The sequence below is a fragment of the Rhinolophus sinicus genome, linkage group LG15 (assembly GCF_036562045.2).
Source record: "Rhinolophus sinicus isolate RSC01 linkage group LG15, ASM3656204v1, whole genome shotgun sequence".
NCBI classification, from domain to species: domain Eukaryota; kingdom Metazoa; phylum Chordata; class Mammalia; order Chiroptera; family Rhinolophidae; genus Rhinolophus; species Rhinolophus sinicus.
This window is the reverse complement of record NC_133764.1, coordinates 6,327,315-6,341,974: the sequence shown is the minus strand read 5'-3', so window position 1 is coordinate 6,341,974 and position 14,660 is coordinate 6,327,315. Positions and strand designations below refer to the sequence as shown.

Below are 14,660 nucleotides of genomic sequence, written 5' to 3'. Positions count from 1 at the left end.
AAGACTTGTATTCTCCTCTGATGTGAGGCTGGAGTTGCTAAGAGGTTGGGACCACTTCAGCCAGTGTCCAAGTTCTTTCCCTGAATGTCAGGTTCAAGCCTCTCACTTTGGGTGGGCCTGACACTGATTGCAGGTCTCGGTGATGCCATTTACATTTGTCACCAGGACCTAATGCTGTCTCTGTGTTTGCAGTTTTTCTTGCTTGGGGTAGGAGGGGAACCTACTTAATTCTGTTACTGAAATAAAACAAAAATATATGTCTGGGAACAAAAGCAGTGTGTTTGCTGTCCTTCATCTAGGTTCATCTGTAGCAGGAGATTTCAGAGTATCTTGTTTGCTATTTAAGATTCCTGATAAATTCCAGTATTATCTATATTTTCTCGTGTTAGAAATTCTTGGTCTTGATGTGTCCGTTTTTCTAATTTATCCATAAGTGAAGAGAGTGAAGAATAACTATGAGACTATGTTCCTTTCCTTCCTTCCTTCCTTCCTTCCTTCCTTCCTTCCTTCCTTCCTTCCTTCTTTCCTTCCTTCCTTTCTATTTTTTCCTGATATGTTTCTCTTTTTTTTTTTTTTAGGGCAGAAAAGACTGAAGTTCTGAGCGAAGACCTTCTTCAGGTAAGATTGTTGCTGGTCTTTTAGCTGATAGACGCCAAAGATGCCTTCCCTTTTAAAACCCATGCTATTTAAACTGCCCAATTGCTCTTCATACAATTTATTTAGAGACACACTTTTTATCCTTAACAATAGTACTTTGCATGTTGAATGCTGCTTTGGGTACTATTTCTCAGGAGACATTTAAAGCCATTTCATTTCACAGTTAGCAGAGAGTCCCTAACCTGCAATCGCTCCCCATCCCATCCTCCAAAATTAGATGCTGTGTCCCGAGCAGTCCCTCTCCCTGCAGAAACAAGGGTCAGTCTCTTTTCCCATGATTGTCCAGACCTCTGACCCCTGACCTTGCCCTCATTTGGTGATCCCCCCACTGCTCTATCTACAGGTGGAGAAGCGCCTGGAGCTGGTGAAGCAAGTGTCCCACAGCACGCACAAGAAGCTCACTGCATGTCTCCAGGGCCAGCAAGGGGCAGAGGCCGACAAGCGCTCCGTAAGTGCCCTCCTAGCACCAGGCAGCTTAAAACTTGCCTGCAAATGACAGGGGTCTCACTCCTGGGGCCGTGTGTGGTGTGTCTGTTTACACAGCCACTTCTATGCCTGAGAATCTACCTGCGGTGTGGCAGCCCCTCCCAACTCTGCCTGCAGCGTCCCCCACCCTCACCAGGCAAGGTGCGGTCCCTCCCTCCCTTCGTCATCCCCGCCTGGGGCAATCCGGAGGCTCACAGGGGCATACTTGAGATCCCACCTTCAGGGAAGCTTTAACTTTGCTCTTACCCCTGCTTCAACTCATTCATAGGTTCCACTTGCCTCCATAGTATCTTACGTAAGAGGTCATGGAAAAAATTATACTATGGTTTGGAGGTTCCATGTGACCTATAAAGGCCCTTGAAATTTGTTTTGCTTTAATAAAACAATAAAGAGCCTGCTAAATGAAGGTACCTAATGTCTTTGTATATAACCTACGTTAGTAATAACAGGCATTGCCCAATGTGATTCCATTGACAGTCATTGGTGGAAATTGTCGTTGCAGGCTTACTTTCCTGTTGATCCCCAACCCCCTCAACTCCACCAAGATTAAAAGATATTCTTAGATGTTCCCTTGACTTTATAACAGGGGATATGCAATCTAGGAGGTTTTTTCCTCCTTCCTTGAATTTATAATCAACACATTTGGTGTCTGAATTTTTTCTGACCTGGAGTTACTGTGGATTTTTGCTTCCTGGTGCTCTCCCAGAGCACACCACCACCACCCTCCCCTGTGTTGGCCTCATTTCTATTGAATGTCATGTAATGTGCCCTGACACTTCATCCCATCTCAGTATAAGAACCTGCTCTACCTGCTCTATCAATCATTGCATTTTCTTCCCAGCTCTGGTTTCGTTTTTCTTCATATTCCCAGCAGGAATTATTTAAGTGTGGTAGAAATAAAATGTTCACAGCTTTGGAAAATGTCTGTGGGAATAATTCTGCATCTATCAGGAATTTCAGCAAAGGGAACCTGAACAGTCTAAAGGGAGAGTTTGCAAAATTGTTTTGGACATGAAACCCTTTAATCAAAGAAATCTATAATGTGGGACTCCAGGAGCTGTACTGGGTGGGGACTCACAGTCTGTGACCCACCTCCTTTCTTTTGTTCCTAGAAGCACTCTTTTTAAAAGAACTGGTCTATAGTACAATATGTTTTGGTATCAAGAGTAGCATCTGAATGTTACCGCCAGAAGCTTGAAACTGGCCTTTGGTGTTGATTACTACTAGCATTATTTTTCTGGGATAACGTAAAGTTACCTGGGTTTGTAGAGTTTTAATTGGATTGAGGGTCTTGCAAATTATATCTGTTAGGAGGCACTTGGCTCCTTGACTGTTCTAAAATACAGTGTATTAATAGAAAATTTGAGACTTGGCAAGGCCAACAGGTCAGGGAATGATTAGCACTGAAAAAATAGTTTGTTCCTTATGTTTCGCCAGAGGAGGGGTGTGTGCCATGCCATGTAGGGCCACACGGGGAAACACCAGGTTCAGTCAATAAGCAGAGGGCAGAAAATGTGGGCAAGAGCCTTTATTGTGGTTTCCAGGGGAAGGACCATGTAAGGCAGGGTGATCAGGCATGGAATTGGCTAGTTTGAATTATTTCACAGGGCTGTGGGACACAGGGGCTGTCCTTGGTTGTCTGGAACCTGGCCTTGAGGTGATGAGGGCCTGTGGATGGCGGTCTGGAATGTGGGAACTCCATAAACGGGGTGGTTGGGGTGTGGGCTCTGGATTGGTTGGCTTGCATTTGAAAGACACATTCATGGGAGAGTTAGTTACTATCCCGAGGAATTGGCTAACCCTGGGAGAGGGAGTCCTTCCAGGGTTAGCAAGACCTCAGATGTCAAAGCCTCAGTATATAAAAAACTGTAAGTGTTCATTTAATACACCGATTAATAGTGACTTCAGCAAAACCACTTACTATCTCGCTTAGCAAGATGTCTGAAGTAGCTGGTCCCAATGTTCGTTTATCAGTTTTGGTTCAGAATTTCCGCAGTGATCGGGGGTCCCCTTATAGTCATAATGTGGCCGCTGTGGCTACAGGCATCACTTCTCACACAGTCACAACAAAGGCAGGATGTGTGAGGGTGGTCAGAGAATGAACTGTCTTTGCATGCTGTTTTCATTTTTATCAGGGAGAAAAAGAAAATCTCGCCCAGAAGAATTTCTTGGATGCCTCCCTAGCTGCAAGGGAGGTAGAGAGGTGAACATGTGTCAGAGAGAAGTGTGTTTGTCATCACTGGCCCGATTCACCTGCTGGGACACATACAATTGGGCCTCTGTTAGCATGGAAGTCATGCAGTGGCTGTGGTCAGGCCCTGAGGGCTACAGTCACCTTTCAGCTGTGATTAACATATAAAGTGGGCACCTATTTAATTGACCTGGAAGAAGTCTGTGGTGGAAGGAGATGCTCCAGCATGTACAGATCAGGGATTTCACTACAGAGATTTCAAATGCTTCATTGTTTTCAAAGATTTCTTGAGCTGATCACTCTTTCCTTATCCTCTTATGACTGAATAAATGACTAAAAGAAAGTCAAACAGCGATTTAAAATATTTAACAATCATAGACCTGCAGGGGGAAAAAAAAAATAATTCCAAGGCTAAAACACTTTTTTTTCTAAAGTAACACATCAAGAGATTTAATGGGAAACATGACATTTATCAGTTGCCTTAAGTACTGAAATATGTGCCCATTTCTTTGTGATTATTAGGTAAGGAGATGTGTCAAGATCTAAGGAATGGGTGAAAAGAAAAAAGGGATAACAAGAGGGAAACTTGAAAAAAACAAAAACAGAACAAGAAAAGTGGGGGAGGGGACTAATGAACAAACATCAGCGAGGGCAGTTGGATGTTAAGGAAAGATCAGAAGATGGCCACTCACAGAGCATGTGAGACCAGCATGTGAACTCACAGAATCTGTCAAACTAATCATAGAATCTGCATATAGGAAGGGACTTTAGGTATTTAGGCCAGTGTTTTGCATTTTATTTGAGCACATACAAGTTGTTGGCTTTTCATCATTTGTCTTTTAACAAGCTCATTAATGCTGTAGCAGTTTAGTTACAGTTTCCAACACTAAAACCGTTATCATACACCTTTAACGGTTTGGGCCTGAAAGCTGGGGCTGGCTGCCATGTGGGGGTAAGCTGAAAAGTGGGTTTTTGTTGTCATTATCTCAGTGACCCGAGCAGTATTACCTGGTGGGTTCTGCGTTACACTGGATTCCTTACGTGGGGTGGAGAATAGAGGAACTTGAATTACGTTTCCATCGTGCCCTGTTTCGTCCAGGCTAACAGCTTGTTGATTCATAGCTTTCTAAGACTCTCAGTGTAATGAAAATGTTTTTTCACTGTCCTTGCATTCCTCCTCATAGGAAGTCACATTGAACAAATACACTGTCAGCACGTGTAAGGATTTCTCCACCTTACTCAACAAATAGAAAGTACCAAGTCTGGCATGCGGGGTGGTGCACATGCCAAGGACCGAGCGTGCTCAGCAGCATCGCTGTCCTCCGGGAGCACGCAGTCTGGAGGGAGGCAGGCATCACACACACACACACACACACACACACACACACACACAGTACATCAGTTACTCAGCTCATGTCTTCGTGCTTAGAAGGAGACTTACTAGTAAATAGTAAAGGATTTCCATGACGATGCAGCCTTTAACGACAAGCAAAAGGTAGTGGCACCAATGGCATAAGTGAGCCTCTAGGACAGGGGACAGCGTGTGCAGAGTTCCCAGAGAGTCTGGCATCTCTGAGAAACGTGGGTGGCCAGAATGATGAGGAGAGGGTCACAAAGTGGGACTGCAGAGCACCTGATCTCACCTTGTAGGCTGCAGCAAGGATTGGACTTTATCCCTCAGAGCAGTGGGAAGCCAGTGTTTTAATCAGATTTGTTGGTGATTGTGTGAGGAATGGCTTGATGGGGCAGGGCTGTGGTGGTGATAAGGCACAGTCCAGCAAACATTGGAGCGGTCCAGGTGAGAGGCAAAGGGGGCAGTGAAGAAGGAGAGAGTCAGCACATATGGTGGCTATTAGACGGGGAGTATCTCGGACCTGAGAACTGAATGGGTGCGGGGGTCTGAGGAATGCAGAGGGATTTCAGGGTCCCTGGCCTGAGCCACTGTCGAGTCCGTGTGAGTTGATAAGATCACCTAGGCAGACAGTACAGGGTGAGAAGACAAATGGGCCTTGAATCAAGAACCCCAGGAACTACAGTATGTTAAGCTCTAACAGGAGAACGGTATTGTAAATCCACCTGCTTGCTCAAATCTCAACCCCGACATCGCCCCTTAGTCTTCCCTTTCTGTACCCCTCACATCCAGTCTTTCACCACGTCCTGCTGGCTCTTCCTCCTGAGCTGTTCCATTTGCTTCAGTGTTTCCCACCCTAGTCCCTGCAACTATCATCTCTCACCTGAACACAGCAATTCCTAGCAGGTATCCTGCTTTCCACTCGTACCTCCAACCCCTTCTCAATCCATGCCCTGCACTAACCTGAGTGTTTACAATGGGAATCCGATGATTCCACTCTCCTGCTTCCATCCCACCAAACGATTCCCATTGCAGAATAAAGTTCCAGCTCCTTCCCTGGGCCCTGGGGTTCTAATGAAATGTCTTCACTGGCGTCTTGGAGCTCAGCTTTTGCTCCTGTCCCCATCGGTCTTCCTTCTCCAGGTGCACTGACCTGTTACGACCACGCTGAGCTTACATCCTTGGAGCCTTTGTCACTGCTCTACCTCCATAGGGAATCATTTTACCCAGCGTTTCAGGCCAGCAGCTCACTGTTTGGTGCTTAGCTCAGATGTCACCTCCTTAGCACTGCTTTCCCCTCCCACCGAATGTGTTTGCTCCCTCCTCCCCCAGTCACAGCACCCTATTTTGCTTCTTTCATAATACATACTATTACCTGACATCATTGTGGTCATGCATTTGCTCCTGTGTCTGTTCCCCGTCACTGCTATGGGAGCTCCGTGGGAGCAGGGACCTTGTCTCTCCGTCACGGCTATGTTCTTGATGCCCGGAGCAGGGCCTGCCACAGGTTGGGCAGTGCTGAAAGCAGATTCGGGTCATGAGCGGATGGCCTGTGCGTATTTCAGGCGTGGAACCTGCCAAACACATGCCCAAGCCAATATGAATCCTTCCTGTTCTATACGGAAGCAATTTAGCATGATGGTTTTGAGTTTAAGCCCTGGGGTCTGACCGTCCCAGGCTGAAACCCAGCTCCACTGCTTCCTGATTAGCCTGACCTCAACTGAGTCCGTTACCGCTATGTGCCTTGGTTTCTTCACTGGGAAAATGGCAATGACAATAGTGAATTCCTACCCAGTAGGGTATTTGAGAGTTCAGTGAGGTAATGCATGTACTTGCCTAGGACAATGAATAATATAAATAAATATTAAAAAAAGCATAAGCTGCTGCTGTTATTATGGCTTCACCATTAGGCTGAAATGACCACTGAGAACTACTGAACGCTGAACGACAAATCTAGGCTGTGTTTTTTGGGTCTGAACCACAGAAGAATTGGTCAGGCTTGGAATTCGAGAATAGTAGACAGCAGTAGAGGAGGGGAGTAGGTGGTTGTGTGTGTGTGTGTGTGTGTGTGTGTGTGTGTGTGTGTGTGTTTTGGGGAAAAGAACAGATATTAGAATAGACTTTTTGTCTGAGTCATCCTACAAACTGTTGCTTATGCCCAAGATAATTTTAGAGAGAACAGTCATCTCCGACAAGCAGACTGACTACTTCCAAACCCTAGAGCATTCTGTCTTCCCTTCCCTTAATTCCTAAGGTTCTCTCAGCACTCTAGAATCAGGGAAAGGTTTATTTTAATAGCCTCTCTTTGACCTGGAAAATCGCTGGCCAGGGTGAGGCTTGCTAACCAAGGTCTTTTTACCTGGGCACTAATATTCACCTGCGTATTAGGTGACTCTCTCAGCCTAGATCCTTGTCAGTGGAGGGAAACAAACTTCAGAAGCTTTTCTAGATCTTTGGGCAATTTAATCCCTCTAAGAATAATATCCTGATATGCGAAGTGGGTAGATGTGAGCAGAGTGCGGGGAAGAAAGCAAGTAACGCCCGTGCTGGAGGCAGTCATTAGGTTCAGTGAGATCAGCACAGGGCCCACATCTACTGAACCCTCCATTTTTCTTCTGTCTTGGGTAATCTCTCTAGAGATAGAAATAATTTGTACTCTACTGTGGGCTGTAGTCCACTAACTTCTCCTATTCTACTGCCTTTGATTCCAGATTGTCCCATCCGTTTTGGACATGAAGGTATACAACCTCAGTTCAGTTTTCCCTCCTCTTTCCTTTTGGTAGCTTCCTTCTAATTTCTTGATTCTTAATGCAGCTACACAAATAAAAGCTCTCCATGTATTATTTCCATGGATGTTTTACCCAGTTGACCTCCCACGCCCACCCTTGGGATCCAAGCACTCATATTCTCCCTGAGGTCTCTCCTAGAGTGAATTCTTCCTATGAGAGTCACCCGTGCCACAAGCACAGGCCCTGGCTTGTGACAGTTACACTATCAGTAGAAGACTTCAGTACATTTTGTGTTCTTCATTCAATGATCTATGTAGCCATTAGAAATAAAAAAAGAACAAGGTAGCTCTGCATGTTGTGGCTGGAAATGACCTGAAAGATGTCTCTACGTGAAAAGGAAAGCAAGTCATAGAGTGGTGTATATAGTAGGCTAACATTTGTGGGGGGGAATGTATCTACTGAAAATGGGCACACACACATATACACAATTGGATCTGCTGAGAATATTTATGGGAGGATACACACAAAATCTGGTCACCGTCCTGGTCTCCGGGGAGGGGAACCAGGTGGCTGACAGTTAAGACTAGGAAGACTTTTGGCTGTAAACCGTCTAGCACCTTTGAGTTTTATTCCATACAAATATATTTCCTACTCGAAAATTCATTCAGTTGTTTAGGTAGATATGATGGAGAATGAGGAAGAAACAGAAACGTTATTTTCCTTGTTAAATCTAAAGAATTAAAAGGCAAATTGAAACAGGAATAACTTTGTCATTTTGTGGTACTTTGTCACTTAATACTTCCCTCTTTGCCACCTTAGAGCAGCTCAGAATCATTAGTTAGAATGTTAGGTGACTAACGTGACTAGAAAACAGTGTTGCTTCCCTGGCTAAGGAGGGTCCCTCCACTCTCCCCACTTCAGACTGGTTTCTCACCATGGACTCTAGAGGACAGACACTTGGCTGTCCCCTCCCCATCATCCTCCAGGACTCTGATCAGCCCTGTGGTCCTCAGTGGCTCTTCTTGTTCTGTTGATCTTGTTCTTCGCTTCTTTAGTCACCAGCGGGAACTGTTTCTGCTCGACTCGCTGACAGGACTAATTGGACTAACTCTTTTTCATATTTGGGAAAAATGGCGCTTACTGAGTAGTAAATATATTTCCCCAAAAGATGTCAACTTTTAGGCTATTAGAAGTTCCCTTTAGTTTGTTACAGGCAAGGTCCTCTCTTACCGGGTTCCCTCGTCAAATTCTGAAGCACTAGAGAGCTGCAGTCCTGCCCTAGAGGTGGGTTCATGGGGCTGTGGCTGCTCAGCGTAAACCAGAATGGTCTTTTTGTGTGAGCTGATCCTACCACGGCTGTGCTGACATTTGTGAGGGAGCGTCTTCATTGGTTGGTTATTGGGATATTATAGGAACTTGCATATTGAAGACCTTTCCTTAAGCCACGTTTCTCAACTGCGGTACTCTTTATATTTTGGGTGATTCGTTATTTTGGGGGACTACCCAGTACATTGTAGGATGTTTAGGAGCTTCCCTGGCCTCTATCCACTAGTTCCTCATATTGTGACAACTAGACATGTCTCCAGACATTACTAAATGCCCCTCGGGGACAAACTCACCCCTGAGTAGGAACTCTACTACCTTAAGCCACGCTCTCTGTGAGCATAACAATTACACGTGCTCATTTCCTTTTCTCTTCTTTTTTAACCACTTAAGACATTTTTCTGAAAAGTGCTTGAAATACCTTTTTTTAATAGGTGAGGTGGGAGTAGACGCTCTCCTAAGATACTGTTTCCTATGCCTTTAAGTCTCTGCAAACTTGTGCCTAATAGTTTTGTAGGACAACCAGAGTGGTGTTTAAATTTGGATATGTTTCAGTACTGAGTTGCCTGGTCTAGTTTTTACCAAGAAGAATGTCCCATTTTACTTGAAATGATGGGGTAGTAAGCTTATCCCGTGAGGGAGAGGCATCTGACGTCAGTGGAGTAGAGTCAAAGGGCCAGGAGGGGGTATATTTTAGACCGTTTGAAGGCCTTATCCACACAGGTATCTTGGACTCTCTCCACCTGGACCTACCTCAGGAGTCACATGAACTTCTGTATCACTCCTGGGGGTTGACCTATCTTCCCTGGAGATATCTTAGAGGATGCAGGTCTCCTGGGGATGTTCGAACCAGATTCCTAAGTTCTAGTGGATAGAACCCTAAAAATCTATCTCCAAGTTGATCCTTCTCTCAAGTTGTCTGTCTCAGGATTGGAGTTATTTTAATTTGATCATGCTGTCCTTAAGGCCTCCAGTGGTCCCCAAATGCCCTTAGGATGAAACCCCAGCACCTGCCTGTGGCTGACAAGGCCACACAATCTCACCTCTGCCCTCCGTTCCCACCACTCGCCCTGTCACTCACCGTGCTCCACCCGCATGGGCCTCCTTGGGGACTGTAAGCTGGCCACGCTGTTTCCTACCTTGGGGCCTTTCATTTGCAACTCCCTCTACCTGGAATGTTCTTTTCCAAATCTACTTGAGGCGTGGCTGCTCATTCTCTTACTTCAGATTTCATCTTAAATGTCACCCCCTCTGAGAGGTCCTTCCTTCACCACGGCTCCATACCCCACAGCTGCTCACTCTACCCACCATCCTACTTTCTCTGGTCCGTAGCACTTCCAAATATTTGAAATGCTCTCCTTCATAGTTTCTGTATTTATTGTTTGTCTCCCTCCACTAGAATGTAAGTTCCATGAGAGCAGTGTCTCATCTCTTTCACCACTGATGTAGTACCTGGGTAGGCACTCCATAAATAGTGGGTTAGGAAATGAATAATAGCTGAAGCTCTCTGTATAATAATGCAAGAGGCTCTGGGCTGGACATAGTTCAGTTACTTTCCATTTGAAGAGCTATCTGTGTAGCAGTGTGGACTGCAAGACCTGAGGATATGCTAGCAGTTCTTAGCCTTGTTTTCGGTGTGTGTTGGATGGTTTAACCTCAGTAAGGAGGGAATGGGTCGTGCTACACTCCCATAGCAAATGCTTCTTCCTCCCCATCCCTCCTTTCCCACAAAATATACAATTTACCATTTTAACTATTTTAAAGCGTACAATTCAGTGACATTTAAGCACATTCACAATATTGTGCAGCTACCATTGCCGTCTAATTCCAGAACATTCTCATCACCCGAAAAAGGAAACCTCATACTCATTAAGCAGTTATTCCCCATTCTCCCACTTCCCCTACCCCCCAGCTCCTGGAAACCACTAATTTACTTTCTATGGATTTGTTTATTCTGAACATTTCATGTAAATAGAATCACACAATATGTGCCCTTTTGTGTGTGGCTTATTTGACTAGCATGATATTTTCAGAGTTCATCCATGTTGTAGGATGTGTCCGTACTTCATTCCTCTTTATGGCTGAATGATACTCTATTGTATGGATAGGCCACATGTTTATCCATTCTTCTGTTGGCAGACAGTTGAACTCTTTCCACCTTTTGGCTATTGTGAATAGTGCTGCTATTCACATTCATGCACGTGTTTTAGTTTGACCATCTGCTTTTAGTTATTTTGAGAATATACCCGAGAGTGGAATTGCTGGGCCATATGGCAGTTGTTTAACTTATTGAAATACTGCCAGACATTCCACAGTGCTGCAACATTGCACATTTCCACCAGTAATGCATGAAGGTTCCAATGTTTCCACATGCTCCCAATATTTACTTTCTGATTTTTAAAAATCTATATTGTTAATAGCTATCCTAGTATGAGGTTGTATCTCACCGTGGCTTTGATTTGGATTTCCCTAATAATTAATGATGTTAAGCATCTTTTCATGCTTGTTGGCTATTTTATATCTTCGTTGGAGTGTGCCTTTATCTTGAAACTTATGCTCTTTGTTTTGTAATTGTATGTGAATGCTTTTTTCTCTCTTGACCATAAGCTGTTTCGTTTACAAAATGGGCTAATCCGCTTCTCAGGTGAGAGATTGGTTTTTGGAAATTAAAGCATTGTTCAAATTTTTGTTTAAAAATTTTGAAATTTGCTCTCTTTTTTCTTGCGGCTGTCCCACTTTATTTTAAAACGCAGCATGTTCACTGTAGGCTTATTTTCCAAATTGGCAAATTTCATTCATTTTTAATTTTCTGAATTTTGACGTCTTTGAGTGTAACCCATCATTAAATCCTATAAATTTTTAGGTGTTAAACATATTTTAAAGGCATTTTGTTTCCTAGCTAATATAGTATCTAGGCTAGTATTTGACTTTTTGCTGTTTTGGAGTAAATAGGTGACTGCTGAAAGTAGTTTTCATTACAACCTTTTTTTCCTTTTCAGAAAAAATTGCCTTTGACAACACTGGCTCAGTGTTTGATGGAAGGGTCAGCTATCCTGGGAGATGACACCCTTCTTGGGTAAGGTGACACCATGTGTGGGTTTGCCAGCTCTAGTTAAGTCCCCACCCATCGAAAGGGGACGAGAACTGCTCAGAGAAGCACTGAGGACACCTTCCGTGTGGTCGGGTAGAGAAGAAGAAAAGGTCGTCAGTGAGAAATCAAAACTGCAGTCCCCAAAGTTACATTTATTGTCTGTGCAGTGCGGCAACTCCCAAGTGGAGAAGTTAACATAAAACTGCTGAAGGACGATTGAAATCCCCAGGGCTCCAGTAGAAGCACATGTGAATCCTCTCAATGTCACATGTCAAAACTTATGGGATTCCCAGAACAACCCTTGCTAGTTTTGAGCTCACAATAAAAACTAATTAAAAATAGAATCGTCATGAGAGAATCCTCAGGCACAATCAGTAGGAGAATCAGTACCCTCAGAACTAAAAATAATAGGACAGTATGAAAGAAAATATAAAGTAATTATGTTTAAAGTGAAATTATAAAATGTAGTAAGGACAATGTTTGCTTTGACAGCATATATACTAGCATTAGAACGATACAGAGATTAACATGGCCCTTGCGCAATGATGGATTTGTGAAGCCTTCCGTATTTTTAAGGAAAAAAAAATTGTAACTGTGTATGGTGACAAATGTTAGACTTATTGTGCTGATCATTTTGCAATATGTACCAGTACTGAATCATTGTGTTATACACCTGAAACTAATATAATGTTATAGCTCAAGTATGCCTCAATTTTAAAAATTAAGTAAAGACAAAATAATCCTTCTCAGAAGAATCAAACAGTATGAAAAAAAAAAAAGAATAGGCAGGATCAAAGAAAAATCCAATAGAACTTTTTAAAAATTCAAATTAAACTTACTATAATCTAAAAATGTAATTTAGATAAACTGAAAATTGCACTGAAATAGAGACTTGGTGAACTTGTTAACAGATCTGCAGTAGCCTCCTAGAGTGAACAAAACGAAGCACACGAGACGAGGATGTAGGCATTATTAAACGGGGAGGCATGGGTGACAGAATGCAAAACTATGTCTTGTAGTGGTTCCTGAAGAAGAAAATATAGAGAAGGGAAGTTTCTGGTTGAATTTTTCTTTTCTAGATTTGAAGAAAAACATAGTCTTTAGATTTAAGAAGCACAAAAGTCCTGATTGAGATCAGCAAAAAGAAATCCATCCCTGAACACGTAGTACAACTAGAAATGATTAACCAAAACGAGAGAAATGTAAATTTAACTAGAGAAAAAGATAATTACATATAGAAGAGTAATTAGACTGATAACAGACTATTTATTCATTATCCAAAATAAATGCCAAGAAATAAAGAGGAAAATCTTTTACTATTGAGCAAAAATGTAAGAAAACTAGATTCTATTAATATAATAAACTAAACCATTATTGAAGAATAAGGGGATAATAAAAATATTTTCAGGCAAAGATTTAGAGAATTTGCTACTTGTATATTCTCACTGAAAGAACTAGTTTAGTTTATGTGAAATAGGTTATGTCCAGAAGAAAGGAATGAAATGCAAGTAGCAGGATAACATTAAAAAAAAAAAAAAAAAAAATTAGTGAATGTGGTGTAGTAATGAAAAAAATTATTTTTCTCCCCTCTACCCATTTTAGGTTCCTTTACTGTGGCTCTGCAAATTAAGTTGGCAAAAGACAGAGTAAGAAGAGAAAGACATACAGATTTTATTACCATGTGTAGTGTGTACACATGGGAGAACTCAGTGATTAGTAACTCAAAGGGGTGGTGAGAACTTGGGTTTATATAGCATCTTAACAAAAGAACAATAATTTTTAGAGATGTGGCAAGACAAAGGACAAGAAATTAGAGTTTCTAAGGAGACAAACTGTGGGAAGGAAAATATATGGGGGAACCAATGGAAGATATGGGCTAGTTACGTTACTCCTTTGCTGCCTTCTCCAGGTTGATAAGAGTCTAGAGTTGTCGCTGGTGATTAATTTTTGTCCTTCCTGGTAGAGAGGGGAAGGAGGACACTTTTACAAAATTTACGTCCTGCTTTTAGGTGGGGTATAGAAAGCTTATTTCTATATCTGCTTAATTGCCTTCAGCTCAAAATAATCCTTATGCCATAGTGGCGTATTTTGGGATAGCATATTCTGCTACCCTACAGTGTTAAGACATATAAATAAGCATTGAATTAAAAGTAGCAATATAATAATGATTAATTTGGGGACTGTGTAAAGCAAAGTGAAACTAAAATACTGGAAAATAGTAACATGAAACATTGGAAGGAATTAGTGTTTTCACGTTCTTATATTGTTAGAAAGAAGAATAAAGATATCACATTTAAATTTAAAATAGATGTGCATGTTACAAAAGTAAGAGTAGCCATACACAAAAAAATAGAAATAGAATGTATAACTTCAAAATTAATAAAAGGATGAAGTGGGAAATATATAAAATAGGAAAACAAACAAACCATAGAAAGGAGTAAAAGAGAAAAAAGTAAGCAAAGAAAAGCATAGTAAATAGAAAACAGAAAATGAAGATAATGTCAATTTCTGCATATATATATATCTGTAATCATAAGAGATGTAAATGGAATAAATTCAACTGCTTATAATATAGAGAATCTCAGGTGGATAAACATGAAATTGTTATATGCTGTTTCTAAGAGTCACACCTAAATCATGACATAGTAAGGCTGAGAGTAAAGGAATGGAGGACACCCAGGTAAAGACAACAGACTGAATACACACATCTAATTTTGTTCTCTTCCAAATCTACCACACCAAAGAGATGTTTTTTTCTTAAAAGAAATAAATCCACAAAGGCAGGAAAAACAGCAAAGAAGACAACAGCAACAAAATTTTGTGAGCTGTAGA

General features: G+C 42.1%; 1 protein-coding gene and 1 pseudogene across 7 annotated transcripts in view; both read left to right on the top strand.

Moving 5' to 3' along the window:
- Positions 1-14,660, top strand: part of ARHGAP44 (Rho GTPase activating protein 44) — a 171,480-nt gene that overhangs the window by 87,570 nt on the left and 69,250 nt on the right. For all 7 annotated transcript variants that reach the window (XM_019755260.2, XM_074320484.1, XM_019755258.2 and 4 more), the window contains exons 2-4: positions 579-618; positions 1,001-1,105; positions 11,737-11,813. In XM_019755260.2, coding sequence (XP_019610819.2) covers positions 579-618; positions 1,001-1,105; positions 11,737-11,813 — 222 coding nt within the window. The remainder of the gene's footprint in view (positions 1-578; positions 619-1,000; positions 1,106-11,736; positions 11,814-14,660) is intronic.
- On the top strand, positions 12,305-12,401 carry LOC141569027 (U6 spliceosomal RNA; annotated as a pseudogene).